This window comes from Pollachius pollachius (assembly GCF_949987615.1).
Source record: "Pollachius pollachius genome assembly, chromosome: 14".
NCBI classification, from domain to species: Eukaryota; Metazoa; Chordata; class Actinopteri; order Gadiformes; family Gadidae; genus Pollachius; species Pollachius pollachius.
In genome coordinates, this window is record NC_136947.1 from 1,546,329 (window position 1) to 1,561,857 (window position 15,529).

Consider the following 15,529-nt stretch of genomic DNA (forward strand, 5'->3'; position numbering starts at 1 on the left):
ATCTTCATCACAAGTCGAGCCCTCTAGGACTAGTATTCCTTCTTCAGATCCCTTCAGAGTAGCACCCCACTCTTGAAAAGTATTTTCTGGTGTTATTGATGAATTATGTTTATCTTAGAACCCCCATACTTTCACAGATGACACCTGTTCATTGCCTCTTTTCAAATCGGTGTCATAACACGCTAAACACTGATGCTGCTCCAAAAAATATTGATTTAAAAACCCACATCAAGCTACTAGACTTGTCTGTACAGGTGCAGAAACAAAAACACACAACATTCATATTTTGAGGCCATACTTTATTATATACACAGTCATGAATAATTGGCAAAAATGTAGCTATGGTGGTCATTTTGGCAAGTGATTCTGTGCGAGTGTGTGTGAATATGGGTTCCCTTATACAGTCACGAGGATGGGAGATCACTCTTCCCAGGGGCTCATGTCCGTGTCGATAGCCACACAGTTGTACGCAGCATAGCGCAGTTTCTCCTCGCAAACCTTTGCACTGCGGGAGGAGAGAACAGTGGTCAAAAACACAAGGGAATCTCCATCCATCCTTCCAAGTCTACAATCAAACGCAGTACTGTATATAACAGCTGACTTTAGCAGCAGGCAATGCCAATGTTTCCTTAAATATATCAGTTTGTATGTAGTGTCAGTGTTGTTCCGGATATCAAAATGTATTTAATAGTTATATACATTTAAGCATTCATATCAAACATTGCCATATATTGCAGCTTACTTTAGCATCAGGCAATGCCAATGTTTCCATAAATATATCAGTTTGTATGTAGTGTTGCTGTTATTCCTTATATCAAAATGTATTTATTAGTTGTATACATTTAAGCATTCAAATCAAACATGAATTCTTGACACCTGAACTTAATGTATGCGTCAATGTAGTGACAAACTAAATATTTTCTACATCAAAATGAATGAAAGGGTGCATGTCCTCATTCACGTCATAGTTAATCCATTCTCTGTAAAGGAGAACTTGTCAGATGTATCCGTCTTGCGTGCTCCTTGCCTGGGGTAGTTGGGTAAATAAAGGGTGCTGGAGCAGGTGGAAGACTGTGGAAGGGCGTCTGTCGTTTCAGACCTGGAGGGGGCGAGGGGAACCATGTCAAAACAACCAACACCTTGTGTGAAAGCGTCTGAGGAGATAATAGACGACCCTACGATCCGGCGTACCCGAGTTTGTCAGGAAAGATGTAGATGGGAGCGGGGAGCCGGCTTCTCCCGGTCACAAACCTCAGGAACCTGCTGCGGTCCTCTGAAACACACAAGGGACCAGTCGCGTTGTGTGGTCATCGCGCACATGTGGTACTGTGACCCTTTACCATGCAGAAAACACACAGGAGGCACGGCTATCGGTCGGCCTTGCGACCAGTTCATCTTAATTAATAATAAATCAGTGATCATTTTTGGCCAAATGTTTCCACCAAGCGACGTTACTTCTACGTTAAATAAAGTAAAAGAATAAAGCAATGGGCGGACGTACCGTTGGTGAAGTTCTGCAGGGCCTCCCATAGGTACTGCACCCTGACGTCTGACTGCTCCAGGTCCTCATAGTGTGCTGGAATGATGGATGGAGAAACACTCAGGGCTGCTGCTAGAAATGCATCTTATTTCTTATTCAAATTAATCCTTTGGTCTACACAATTTCAATATTTCTACAAGTCACCAGAGACAAATGCAACAAAAGGTCAATCAATGATCCAAAATGTTATGCTCTTTTTGTACTGAAAGATTGATCCTGTAAATCGGTCCAGCACTAGAATTCATTGACATTGTAGTACTCTTCCCTTATGTTAATACATTTCCAAATAATTTCTCGGACCATAAACCCTTTAGATGATAGATGTAGCTTCTTTGACCCGTTGTAAGTCTGTAAAGGCCATTATCAAATTTGGTTTTTGATATCCAATACTACATCTTTCACCAAGGTAAATCTGCATTTCCATCACCGGGACACTTACTGAGTCGTTTGATGGCCTCCACGGTGATCTCCGGGTCTCCACACACCTTCTTCTCCACCTCCTGCCAGGTGAGCAGGTCCAGCACCGCCTGGGGCACCACCTTCAACAGCCCTGCCTGCATGGCGGCAATCTGGAAGGAGACGCAGCGCAGACAAGTCTCGGATAAACCCCCAACCACAGCGGTGGACCTCGTGGTAAACAAGCCGCTGGGACGGACATCGTTGAACACAAACGTCCAAGGGAGGGCAACATTTATAAAAAAAAAGGAATAAAAATGAGGGCAGGGCAAGTTAACGCAATCTTATTTTAACGCGATTAATCCAAATTGACGCATGTTCTTTTATTTTTTTTAGCATTCATATCAGAAGTCTTTTTTGATTTCAGTTCCACTTACTTTGCGTTAAATTACACTTGCAGTAAGTGACAGCCTGTTTGCAAATCCCAAATCTGTGGTGTTCCGTAAGTTTCATATTAAACCCACACTGAGTGAGCCAATAAAACTCCCTCAAGATCTCTTGGCCTATTTTTATTTTTTTTAACTTCAATTGGAGTGGATTTAAAATATAATTTTAAAAGTGCGATTAACTCACAAATACTATGAGATTAAAACTTTAAATCTTTGACCACCCCAAAAAAAAAAAAGAATCGGACAACGGTGTAATGTGCAAGTGAAAGGCATCACTGCCTCAACATAACCTTGCAGAACACACATCCAGCCACGCCCACACGGCCACGCCCACGCTACCTGCGGCCGGCTCTCGTCCAGGCGGGCCTTCTGCACCAGCTGGATGAAGGCGGAGCGGTCCTCGTAGCGGACGGCCACGCTGCTGCCACCGGGGATGAGCTCCACCATCTGGCCGTCGCTCAGCAGCGTGGTGTACACCAACTCCTCCCCAAACTTGAACTCAAAGGTGGCCTGGTCCATGCTCTCCATAGCCTCCAGCAGCTTGACCTGGGGGCCGGGACACACCGCAACAACACCGGTTACAGCGGGGACATCGCTTCCCCTGCGAAGGGCTGATTGTGGTCGCACGCAACGCAACGACCCCGCAGGCGCTTCGACACAGTCGTGAACGTTTAGGGTTCTGCGTCGGGTTTTACTGAGCGGACCAATCACAGCACTGGCTGCGGCGTCGCTTCGACGGCAGGTTCAAATTATTGGGGGGGGGCGCATGTCTGGCCCTTGCGGAGGACCCCCTAATCAGCCCTTGAGTGGGCGCATATCGACAGTGGGGCTAAGGGCGTTGTAGGTAAGATTCAAGAGTCGTTGGATTGTAATCTGTGAGAAATGCCGCAGCTATCCGTTAGTGAAATGCTCTTTAAGGGTATTGTGCTATTATAGCTCCATCCCAGGTGAGTGAAGGCAACACTTCTCAACGGCAGAGAGACCCTCAGGGACTGGTTATTTTTGGTTGTTTCTTTTCTATATCTTCCTCTCGTCCTCCCCCCCTCCAATAGTACAGTGCATTAAAGATGCTGTGGGTGCCACGATGTTGTGGGGAGGGATGCTGACCAGAACAGAGTCCACCGCGGGGAAGTCTTTACTCCAGCTCACGTCCTCTCCGCCCAGCTGCTTCCACACCAGCCCAGGGAGAGCCAGCACCTGCAGGGGCCCAGGGCAGACAGCGTGAGACCGGCAGGCAGGGAGATCCCCGTCCTCCTGGTTCCCATCAATATTCATTTATTTTTTTATTTATTTAACCTTTATTTTTCCAGATAAAACATTAAGAACAGTTTCTTATTTACAATATGGATCTGGTCCATATCGTAAAGGTCTGGACAGGGTGTACTAAATAAGAGACAACATAAAAATTCAAGGGATGGATTAAAACAGGATCGAATGTAGTTCACCAAACGGTTTTGGGCTATTATTACAAGACATCACTCCTACTTTAGCCGCTCCCCTCTAGCCTAGAATCCAAAAGGTGAAAGGGCTTTTCAGCATGGTGGAATAACCTGCCACACATTTCACCTTCTTTAGAACCTGTAAATACTTTTAAAACTGACTAAAAACACCTCTTTAATCTGGCTTTTCAAACTAGATTTAAAAATAAATCTCCTATTTTATATTGTATTAATTCATTCTATGCAATATATGTGTTGTAATGCTTTTCTAACTCTCCTATATATGGTATATTATATATATTGTATATGTTATATATATGCACTTTGTGCCTCCACTTGAAACACAAATCTAGTTCATGACTTCGTGATTCCCATTTCAATTCCCACGGCATTCATTCAGTGCGGCGTGCTAACCAGGAAGTCTTTTCCTCTGAGGGCACCGCCCATGAGCTGGCCGATCCACTCGAACTTGTGGAACTCCTTGCAGGACGGGTTTGGAACGTAGTAGTCCCGGGCCTCCCCGCTGCCCTGGAGCAAGGCATTAAGAAGGTGGCTGGTGTTAGTACCTCTGGGTAGCGGGTGGATTCCCCTAACCAACAATCAACATTTCAAAAAGGCCTTCTGGTGCACACTTCTTTTGTATTTAGGAGCGGGCTATGATGTTGTTGTTCAGGCTTCTACCAACTCCACCCACTACAATATTTGCACCACAGATCTGCCAAAAGAATTGGCGGTTCCCATTAACCAATAGAGCGCAGTGTGGGACCATATCACATAGTCCTTAAAACAAAGTGCATTTAACTTTAGAATTGGACCAGGACTGATCCATACGTACACTGTACAACCCAATACATCACTTTTTGTCTAAAATTAGTTGTTTGGGGCGTTTTCCTTTGAAAACGACCTGCAATGGAAAACAAAGGAACGAAAGGTAATGCACAATACCTTACCAGGTTTAGTCTCTCAATGAGACTACACCTGGATAAATAAAGGATATAATAAAATAATAATAATAATAATAATAATAATAATAATAATAATAATAATAATAATAATAAGGCCTGACTGCGGTGCACCTGGTTGGACGTGCGTGTGAAGAAGGGCAGAGGCATGGGGCACTCCACCGAGCTGGGGCACAGCTCCTCAGACATGTCGGCCAGGCTGTCTCTGAAGCCGCCGCCCTGGTCGATGATGCCCTCTGCGATGAACTTGCACTCCCACCACTGATCGTACCTGGCGGGCCACCTGGTGGACCGCAGGCAACAGGGGAAGAGGTGACCATCAGGAGTGCAGAGGGGGGGGTGTCATGTGAGGGATGGTGTGGGGAGGCGTTCAAACAAGGAGAGCTATACCTGTAATCCAAAGTCTTCTCGAATTTATCGGACGGCTTTAAACCCTCGTAGACCTGGGTAAAGAAATAGCGTATTATTTGAAGGCGTTTTTATTTATCTTTTACATTCCCCGGTGCATTTCTGTGTGTGTGTGACAATCTATTCATCTAGGTTAAAGTACAAGAGAACCCCCTCTTTCAGCTAGATCTCAAACACTAAGATTTTAAAACATCACGGCATAAACATTAACCACCCATCCACACATAGGATTACATTCTCTCTTCTAAATTCTGCTATCATTTTAATTACAGTGACAAAAAAGCAAAGACGTTCAAGATCATGGACGACACACTGACACGCTAAAAACAACCCATATATCTGGGTCGACGGGCCCCGGCCCCGTGATCCCAGTACCCGTCGGCCCCCACCTGGGTGAACAAGGCGTTCTTGCAGCTGGGCTCCAGCGAGGGGTTGTCTCGGTGCTCCATGGCCAGCCGGCGGTTGATGTAGAGGCGGGGCATGAAGTTGGGCTTGCTGGTCTCGGAGTCCTTCAGGCACTGCGTGACCAGAGCCGAGCGCCGCTTGGACAGCAGCAGGAACTGCTTGATGCTCTGCGGGGATCAATTCATTCGGAGGACCATTAACCCGGTCGCATGTGGGGCTGACCGACTCATCGAATTCAAACCGATGCCACGGTGTAATAGAACGCGACATGCAAATCGCAAAGGCTGCAATTAAAACAACCCTGGCCCTTACTTTTACTGACCGGGGATCAGTACGATTCGTATTTATTTTTCTTTTACGATTTTGTTAAATAAAGATGTTATAAAATCCATTCATGCATCAATTAATCTCAGCACATAGGCCTGGCCTAAAGGTAAGAGCCGTTTATATGATGACTGCTTCCAGTGTTGTGTTGGCCACACTATAGAATAGAACGCTATAGAAGTGGTAATACAGAACGTAAAAAAAACTAAAAAACCTAAATAGCAATCGCAGTAATGCTTGAAATAATGGCAATTTGATTATTTCCCTTAATCGTTCAGCCCTGGTCCCATGGGAGAACCTCTGTCCGTTGTGCACGTGATCTGGGCGGTGGAGCCAGGCGGACTCACCTTGAGGTGGCTGAAGGTGCCCAGGCTGTAGTCCCAGGCCGGCACCAGGTGAGGGAGCAGGGCGTCCAGGAGAGAGATGAACCTGTGGGGTGCACCGACACGCAGCACCCAACACACAAGGGATCAGTCAAATACTGGATTAAAAAGTGGGCATGAAAAAAGCGAAAAAGTATGCAATAACATTTCAAGTTGCTGGCTCAGCTGGAGTAAAGTATATTTCACAAATATTCAAATACTCAAATATTTCACTTTCATTATTCATTTGTTGTCCAATTCAGCTTGGGCACGGTATTTCCCTTCGGCGGTGTTTAGTGTCAAGGCCTAGTGGAAGGTTTGCCCAGTGGTTCTTTGAATTAAGTTAATTAGTGATCCATGGCAAATAGATAGGACCCCTCAAAGCTTTAAAGGGGACATATTATACCACCAGGTGTGAGTGTGATCAGCCGCTACAAGCCGTTTTGAAAATGTACAGCTTCTGACATCACAGGTGGGCGTGTCCACCTAGATGTGTGACGGATAGATGAGCAACGTTTGCTACGGGCCACTTGGGAGGCTGGTAGACTGATCTATCCAGCACAGATCTAGGTGGACACGCCCACTTGTGATGTCAGAAGAGGCTGATTTTCAAAACGGCTTGTAACGGCTGATCACACTCACACCTGCTGGTATAATATGTCCCCTTTAACAGCTATTTTCAGAAACCCCTATGGACCATTTGAACATCCCCCCCCGCTCTGACCTTTGGATGACCAGGGCTCTGCGGTAGAGGCTTTCAGGGGGGGTCCCCTCCAGGCGGGGGTAGCGGACCAGGTTGGAGGACTGGAAGACGTCGGCGTTCAGGCCCAGGTCCCGCTCGCACGACGACTTGATCTTCAGGCCTCGGATCCTCACGTCGATGCCCTCGTCTGGACGCCGCCACAGGGTGGACGTTCATCCGTTAGAATGACATAAACGGCAGCTTCAGGGAGGTTCTGCGGGGGATATGGAGCTGGTGGCTCATAGGCTTACCCCTGCACTCCTCTATCCGGACCTCGATGACGGGCAGGTGGGACGTCATGTCCTCCAGAACGCAGACCTCCCCGATCAGATTGCTGCGGGAAGAAGACACGGCAGCGACGCGTTCAAAACAACAACAAACTGATCAATGATCAAACGAAAGGGATTGAATGGTTGCCCACATGCAAATACCTAGTGTTATTTCCCTGCGATGGTATGTTTGGATGGTTTTTCAGTTAGTAATGAGATTTTAAATAAATATGGGCATATATCAGGCATTGCTGAACACTAGTGATGAGTCGTTTGCAACCGAATCAGTTCGAAGGAACAACTCTTTAACAAGAACGAACCGACCTGATTCCACGTTTCAGTTTCTCTCTCGTTCGTCTCTATCGTTGTTTCTCCCACACTCGACTCCCACTCGCTGACTCGCTGTTCACTGTGTTAAATGAGCAGAGTGGTGAAGAGGGACTGGCCTGGGCAAAAACACCCCGATTCCGAACATGAAGCTCTCCTCAACTGAAAGGAACTTAGTTGTAATGTTGTGTGCTGATTGACGACCGTTTGCACGATCCTTTGGGAACGAGGGAGGAGCTGATTCTGACTGACTCAGCTGAGAACCGTGCGTCCTAATCATTCACCGCTACCGAAAACAAACGATTCTGAACGATTCTTCTTGGCGCACTGACCGACGCGAACTGAATCAAGGAAAAGAATCCTGAAATCCGTCACTACTGAACACCCATCGATAGATAGCACTACTTTTTAATACCAGAACCAAAACACTCACTCGTCGATGGTGACGTCACTCAGCTTCTTCAGGTTGTCCCCCTCCCCCCCGTAAACCGTCACCCTCTTGGGCATGTAGTTGTCGTCCGTGGCGTCCACCGTCAGGATCAGCTTGCTGGAGGCCACAAGGGGGGCGGCGGGCGCAGAATATGAATCATGGCAAAGACTCAGCGACGCTTCGATCCCACGCATTCAGCCCATGTTTGAGCACAATGGCGAAGGGGAACTAAGGGTGGTCGAGGTACTGCAAACATGCATTACTAACACTATGCTTCACTTCACTTAGCTGCGGTTACATTTATACTTTGATTTTAAACACAAGCATGTTTATTCTGCTGTTGGAAAGATGCATATTTTTATCTATAATTACAATATTCTATGGATGCTGTATTTTTGGTTTATAATGCTAGTGTTTATATGTTGTTGTGTTTATTCTATTTACTTTGACGATTCTTGCTTGAGCTGTGCAACTGAAACATACAATTTAAAGTCCTCTGTATCTGAAACATAATTATTGTCACTTAACATTGATGGTTTCCTGAGAATTCACAGCAGGCAGCGACAGATATGGAGACATGGACAAGAATACCAACTAAGTGGCCCCCATCCCACAGTGAGGGCAAGCGTCTCGTACTTCACCACGGTGCCTCTCTTCATGTGGAGGCGGATCCAGTGCTGGCCCTGCATGCCGTCGCTCTCCCAGTACGTCTCCGTGTCTCCGTCCGTCAGTCCGCTCGCCCCGCCACTAGGGTCCTCCTGAACAACAAATAGCATTTAGCTTCACACACACACACACACACACACACACACACACACACACACACACACACACACACACACACACACACACACACACACACACACACACAAAGTGGCTTTCTGTACTGCTACTCTATTGAGACTCATATTGATTCAGTCTGGCTGGTGCCTCAGACTCCTGGGTCAATCAATTTAGGAATCTGCAGATAGAGCTGCAACGTAGTCACGAGACAGAAAGCCCAGCCATCCAGGGACAAAGAGGTTTATCGCAGTGCTCCTGCATAAATAAATCTCCCCTGATGGTGACGATTGACCGGTATCATCCCCCACCACCACAGCAACAAATCACAATCGACGTACTGACGATGGTCAGTAGCCCGTACGACTCACCGAGCAGGAAGACACGTCGATGCTGGTCACGCACTGCTTCACGCTGCCCAGGTTCTCGTCCTCCTTGCCGATGTGGTCGTAGAAGAAGTGCACGAGGTCCTCGTCGCTCTCGTACGTCCAGGTGGGTGGCACATGTCTGAGGGGAAGACACCGCTCGCCTTTAAATCCACGCAGAGACGGCTCGTCTCCTTAGTCTGACCCCATACTCCACAACGAGCGGAATCGAAGTTTAGAATGAGTTAGCGGGCGAGGTATAAAGTGACACTGAGGGCCATTTTGCTGACTTAGTCTTTCCAATGTTTCCCACCGGCCATGGCCTTCTTGCAGTAATTATTGTGTATTTAGGAGGTGTTGGCACTAGTTGCTCCGCCACTGCATGTCTATTCATCTATTTATTAGTTGTTCAAATACGAGGTAGTCCACGAAATGTCTTGATGTCAATTAAGCGGCACACCTCAAGTCAGAGGTTGGGAACCACAGAGTGAGAGGTACAACCAGTGAGTGGCACTATGGTAAAAGAGAAACTGACAGGTAGCTCCCAACGCCCTCACCTGAGCTTCTGGACGGCGGCCGGGTCGCTGTCCGCTACCCTGGGCTTGGTGCCGAGGTGCAGGGCGTTCTCCACGTCCACCACGTGCTCCCAGCGGCTGCAGGGCTTGTGGTCGTAGCCGAACAGCTGCTGGTGCCGGCTCAGCGTCTCCGGGGACTCCACGGGCACCAGGCGGTCGCCGCCCTCCGTGTGTTTGCACACCAGGATCCAGGCCTCCTCCAGGTCCTGGCCCGCCCGGTGCTCCTCCTGCTGCTCCTGGTGGCGGTGTGGGGGGGGGGTGGGGTGTGTGGGGGGCGACACGTCGTCAACACATGAACCACTGGTTGGATACGGTCACGATGGCTGCAGGATACATAGGGAGCTGTATGGTTTGTGTTATCTGTGTTAAGCCTTAAGGTGGTGTTTTGATCCAAAGCAGCAGGTTTTATGTATGCAAGTCTATTTTAGAAATGATTACAAAATGACATTCTAGGACCACATTCTGTTTGTAATGTTCAAACAAAAGATAGTAGTTACGAAAGCAGGGAGTTGCAAAAAGGATGGCCTATGTTTGGTGCATCAATGAAAACAATTCTCCATCAATTTCAAAAAGTAGATTCATTACGATTCGATAATTAGTGGATAAGCAAACACTGGTGCTGTGTAAAGTGCACATGCGGTGGTGCCAGAATAAAAATATGATTAACAACTTTAGAAGTGATCACATTGGAACCTCAGACGCCTACCTTGTTTAATTTCACCCAAAGGCCTTGGCTGTTGCAGTATTCATCGCCAGTTGTCCGTATGCACGTTCCTTTCTTTGGTTCAATATTGTACTTGCATAATTTCTTGTTGCTGGTCGTTGTAGGGGCTTCAAACACGGAGACTACGGTCTTTCCGGGAGTACCAGCCGTGCCAGCCGCCGTGCTGGACGATGCGGAAGAGGCGGACGATGAATCTTTGCAGATTTTATAACATACCTCGTTCGGCACATAACATAAACTCTCTGGTACAGGCTCGCTCTTTCGGAAACATTCGATGCACTTGTTCAGAAAGCGAATCCTCCCTAGCAGCACGTGAGGACTGTCACCCAGGGCCATGTCGGTGCTGTCAGCGGTCTTCCCACCACCAGCAATGCAGCGGTCACACTTAATAACACGGCGGCGAGGCGTCACCTGACATGACCGTTTTCAGTGCTTGTTTGTTACCACGTAGTGTGGCAGCGGATTCCCTGTTTTCAGCAAGACAAAACAGAACATTCGTTTGAATGAATCAGAGCTCGGCTTCTGTATGCATATTATATGATGCACGAAGCAGAGCAATGTCCGTCTCTGAGACCAGAACAGGGCTGGTTATTATACGATGACTAACGTTAATCTCACAACCTCATACTCTGATACTCTGACTAGGGTCTAAAGGGTGAAACGCCTGTAATATAAGCATTCAGATAAACGATAGCGAGAAAACGAAAGGCTGCCACCCAATGGCTTTCACATATCAGAACTATGAAGTAAGGCTAGCAATCATTAACAAGCTTTTCGTTAGCTAATATAGCTGCAAAACTCACGTCGTTATGTTAGTAAAAGCGAATGGCTTAATGCTGCTTTAACATTAACAGTAACAACTTACCTACAATTGGACTTTTCAACCAATAATGTCAACGTCGTCTGGAGTCTTTGGGTGTTTACAGGTTATGTAGTTGGTAAAGCGAAAGTATACGGAAGTAAGTTTTTGACATTTATTTTGACCCTTTTCGTCATCCGTCCTGTTAATTTCAAAGTAAAAGTCCTTCGCTACTATCGCTTCACTTATCCAACCGTGAACCATAAGTTTGCAATATTGCACAGTCATAGATTTCAATTAATAACAAATTTTATTTATTAGATTTTATTTTTAACAATGCATCATATAAAGGTTAACATATGTAAGGTTAGAAATAAAATAATAAATAAATCATGTTTCAAAAACATTATTGTAACAAAAACAGACTGTAGAAAGCTTAAACAAATGCATAAACCTCCTCTTAATGTTCTTGAGTCAGGGCTCAGACCTCATCGCCGCTGCCGTTAACGCAGCCATCCTCGACCGGGTGTGTCAAGCCTTCCAGCAAGGAAGGGAGGCTCGCCCCTCGAATGATTCCCTTGCCCTTCTCCCAAACACCCTCCAACACGTCTCCAAGGGAGCCCCTGGGCTGGAGCATCCGAATGTTCGAAGAGGATTCCTGTGGCGGGTGGACCTGAAGATCCTCAGCGCTCATCCTGTAGGATACACAGAGGCCAGAACCACTATTACAGAGCATGGTGAACCTAACTAGGGCCATCAATTACGTCAATGGCGGCTTGCCAACTTCTTAAAAAAAACCACACCTGGTTTGTGTTTGTTTAATTTGCACACTTATCCCGCCGAAGCATACGTGCTAAATAAGTAGGAAAATAAAAAGGGAAGAAACTAAGTTAGGGCTATACATTGGATTTATTCCTGCTGGCTTTATTATCCGACTCAGCAACAGTAATCACAAACGTTTTTTTTTGTGCAAAAGAGACAATTCATTGTCTCGCACTGACGACCACCGAGCTGCACTGAGGGGGGATCCCAGCTTTGTAAGAAGAAGCCCAGTCCTGCACGATCAGCCGCACAACATGTAATGAGATTAAAGGGCTTTCACAAAACCTCCTCTGGTGTCTCCGCCGGAGGGGGTGTCCTCCTCACAGACGTATGACGGCTGGGTAACAGACCAATCCACCCCCCCCCCCCCCACTGGCGGGACAAAGACGAGCGCTGAACTGAACCCAGAGGGGGAGCAACCCGACGGCTCACCTCATGTCGTAGGTGGAGCCCATGAAGGCGGTTTTCTGGGCCCCAGGGCCGGCGGACTGGCTGTAAGGCGCGGCGCGGCCCGCCGCGGCCCAGTGCTTATCCCTCACCGTCGGGGGAAGGTTCCGGTACATGTCGTCCACAGCCAACATGGAGACCTGGAATGAGAGCGGAGAGATGACGCGAAACTGGAACCAAACCCCGACCCGCAATATGCTCTGGTGAGAAATAAAGGCCTGGGAATCTTTCTCTTAGCGTGGCTGCTTTTTAAATAAAATATATATTTTTATATAAATTGCAGTAAAAACCCCGAAAACGTAATGATACAAAATGAATGAACAAAATAAACAACCTGAAAGTTTCGGTCTATCAGTTGGTTGGTTTCAAAGTCGTCGTCATCCTCTCCGAAGGGATTGATGATTAACTCGGCCACCTGCATGGAACCATCACAGCCCGGTCGAGGTATATGGGCGACCACTCTCATAACAGGAACTCACCGCAGACGGCGCGGGGGTGTCCCCATGTCTGGGTATATATACCTACATACCTTGAGCCATCCGACGTAGAAGAAGAACTGGAGCAGTGTGAAAACAGGGACGTACAAGTCGATCTTATGGTCTTTGTAGCCCTTATTCGTATTTAGGAACTGACGTCCGATCAGGCAGAAAGCAAAGAAGGAATATACTGCAACAGTCACAACCTGTGTAGAGAGCAACCATAATATTATGAAGTCACACATTTCATCACAAAAGGTTAATGGCAAGCAAGGGCGTAGGAACCGGGGGGGGACGGAGGGGACGTGTCCCCTTCAATATCGGAGACAGGCGCATTTGTCCCACCTAAAAATTATACCGGATCTGTCAGGTTTCCGATATGTGTCCCCCCCAATGTTAAACTCATTCCTACGCCCCTGATGGCAAGCGAAAAAAATTGATTTCTTGTCCTTAGTTAAATCAACTCATGAATGTCAAACTTACCAAAATAGAAAAACATAGGAATGGATTTAAAGGGAGGGCTTTTACTTTGTGAACCAGGAAGTTCCATCTGTGGGCCTCAATCCTCGAGCCTAACATGTGATGCCTCCCATAGGTCACCAGAGTATTTCAGAAGGTCTTATCTTTTATTATTTGATTACAGCGTCGTTCAGGGCGTTGTACATACCTGCGTGTAGACCAGAGGAATGCTGATCCAGTCATAGTGGAACAGGAGGCTACATTTGGCTCTGTATTTATTGAGCTCCTGTGAACATAGTGGATAATGGTTTAAACGCATGCCTACTTTTGTTTTATTTAATACTAGATTATCTCATATTATACAATATTATAATACATATATTATTAAATCATATAATAATATATATTGCATTTTTGTATATCATTTAATTTCTCCCTAATTAATAAACACTACTAGATCACACTAGGCCAGCTTTGATTAATTAATCAAGTTATTACGTTCTTCTTTCCAATTTTAAAGGGGGAAAACGTAGGCCTACTTCCATGAGGAGTTTAAGCGCCACATCGCTCCTGACCCGACCCTCTTCCCTGGCTTCGGCCGCCAGGTTGGAGAACCACGCCAGGGGCATCCAATACTTGTTGAAGTCAGAGCTCAGGGACTCCAGCTTTTCCCCATCCTTTGCCGTCATAAACCCTGCGTACACAAGGCGCTTTGTAATCGATCTGCAGTCCGAAGCCATGCATCGTGATCCGTGGCCATGGGGCATTTTGAATTTGGGAAAAGGTGTAACTACAGTCAACAATGCAAAGGCAATTAAGAAGTTAAGCTAGTTTTAGAACCGTATCAGAATAATTTTAAAAAGTTTCACCGAAAAGGGTTCAGAAGTTATATAGCCTTTGATGAGAAATTATGATTAAATATATATCGTGAACACGGATTTAGCAAGTTTATATACACAGCAGCTGCGGGCTCCTCACCGGCGTCCACGATGTGGTCGAGGGAGGGGAACCGCTTGCGGACCCTCGTGCTGATGGAGCGCAAGATGAGGACAGACGACAGGTGCGCATATCTCATCAGCGTGCGCCGGAGCAGGCGTCCCCGCTCGTCCCCGCCGTGCACGTTCCCAGACACCACCATCATCAGGTTGTCGGGCAGCGGGAAGCTGGTGTACTGACCCCACCATCGGTTGAAGGCCAAGGTCACGTAAAATCCTGTGGAGGTTGTAACCGTTTTTGAGAGATAGCCGTCAAACGTTTTTGGGACGATGTAATGCAAATGTGAAATTGAATTATATTACATTTAATCAAATACTCTGATTCAATTCCCGATAGGCCTTCTTAGGAAAAGTCGTAACTTTCACAAAAGTTTAAAAGGAATTTTGTGTATCACGGATCTATGGAGTGGATTAAGAGACTTTGATGGAAAAAATGGAGTTGTGCTTACCCAGCACAAAAGAGACTGGGATGAAGTTGGTGTTGGTGAAATGATCACAGTAGAGGGCTATGCGCTCAAACAGGTCCTGTTGTCTTGACGTGAGTGTATATCTGCACACAGAAGAGATCCAGTGCTCAACGCCAGATTCAGAAAACAAAAGGGTCAGTGTGTCCGAAACACACACAAATAAAAGCTTTTACCTGTAGAAGACACTGACAAAGGTGTACAACGCACAGAACACCAGGAATTCCTTGTAGAGCAGCCGGTAGATACTCCCTCTCCAACGGAAGAGGAGCTTGGAGAAGACACCGAATCGAGCGTTGGCCACCTCCAGGGAATAGGACACCGTCATGGCCGGAAGTCCTAGAAAACAGCAAGACCCACTTCAGACAAAAACTCAGTATGGGTTGTCGTTGGCCAAAATGACTAGAAACAGCTGACATACAAAGGATGAGGCTGATGATTAGTCTTGCCTGCTAGCTCTACTGATGACAATATGAGTTCCCTGTGGCCTCTTTTTAAACCTCCCTGTCAGAATGTCATGATCCGCTATACATCATTCACAGTTTATAGCCTGGGAATCCTGTCTACGAG

The 15,529-nt window shown here is 46.7% G+C and overlaps 2 protein-coding genes across 3 annotated transcripts; both read right to left on the reverse strand.

The window, feature by feature from the left end:
* Window positions 1–296: 296 nt before the first annotated feature.
* Window positions 297–11,476, reverse strand: hectd3 (HECT domain containing 3). Of its 2 annotated transcripts, none has more exons than XM_079750316.1 (20): window positions 11,363–11,476; window positions 10,480–10,964; window positions 9,756–10,009; window positions 9,205–9,340; window positions 8,690–8,811; window positions 8,057–8,170; window positions 7,279–7,361; window positions 7,010–7,175; window positions 6,271–6,352; window positions 5,584–5,766; window positions 5,177–5,229; window positions 4,901–5,069; window positions 4,239–4,352; window positions 3,493–3,582; window positions 2,725–2,931; window positions 1,980–2,109; window positions 1,502–1,576; window positions 1,192–1,273; window positions 1,028–1,099; window positions 297–505 (listed from the first exon to the last, which is right to left on the reverse strand). In XM_079750316.1, the coding sequence occupies exons 2-20, from the start codon at window positions 10,831–10,833 to the stop codon at window positions 421–423; spliced, it is 2,571 nt and encodes an 856-aa protein (XP_079606442.1). In that variant the 5' UTR covers window positions 10,834–10,964; window positions 11,363–11,476; the 3' UTR covers window positions 297–420. The 2 variants fall into 2 exon arrangements, with proteins under 2 accessions (XP_079606442.1, XP_079606443.1); XM_079750317.1 differs by having other exon boundaries at window positions 11,367–11,435.
* Window positions 11,477–11,777: 301 nt separating this feature from the next.
* Window positions 11,778–15,287, reverse strand: best4 (bestrophin 4; the record flags this gene model as incomplete). Its single annotated transcript, XM_079751685.1, has 9 exons — window positions 11,778–11,991; window positions 12,551–12,705; window positions 12,900–12,980; window positions 13,095–13,247; window positions 13,709–13,786; window positions 14,040–14,194; window positions 14,479–14,712; window positions 14,945–15,045; window positions 15,136–15,287. The coding sequence occupies 9 exons, from the start codon at window positions 15,285–15,287 to the stop codon at window positions 11,778–11,780; spliced, it is 1,323 nt and encodes a 440-aa protein (XP_079607811.1).
* Window positions 15,288–15,529: the final 242 nt, after the last annotated feature.

What these genes read in the sequence shown, in the direction of transcription:
- hectd3 (XM_079750316.1), bottom strand. Translation starts at nt 10,833, where the DNA reads ATGGCCCTGGGTGACAGTCCTCACGTGCTGCTAGGGAGGATTCGCTTT. An exon ending in AAGAGAGGCACCGTGGTGAA is followed by an intron (nt 8,171 to 8,689) that starts GTACGAGACGCT and finishes TGTGGCCTCCAG; the next exon opens with CAAGCTGATCCTGACGGTGG. An exon ending in CCTGCAGAACTTCACCAACG is followed by an intron (nt 1,274 to 1,501) that starts GTACGTCCGCCC and finishes TGTGTGTTTCAG; the next exon opens with AGGACCGCAGCAGGTTCCTG.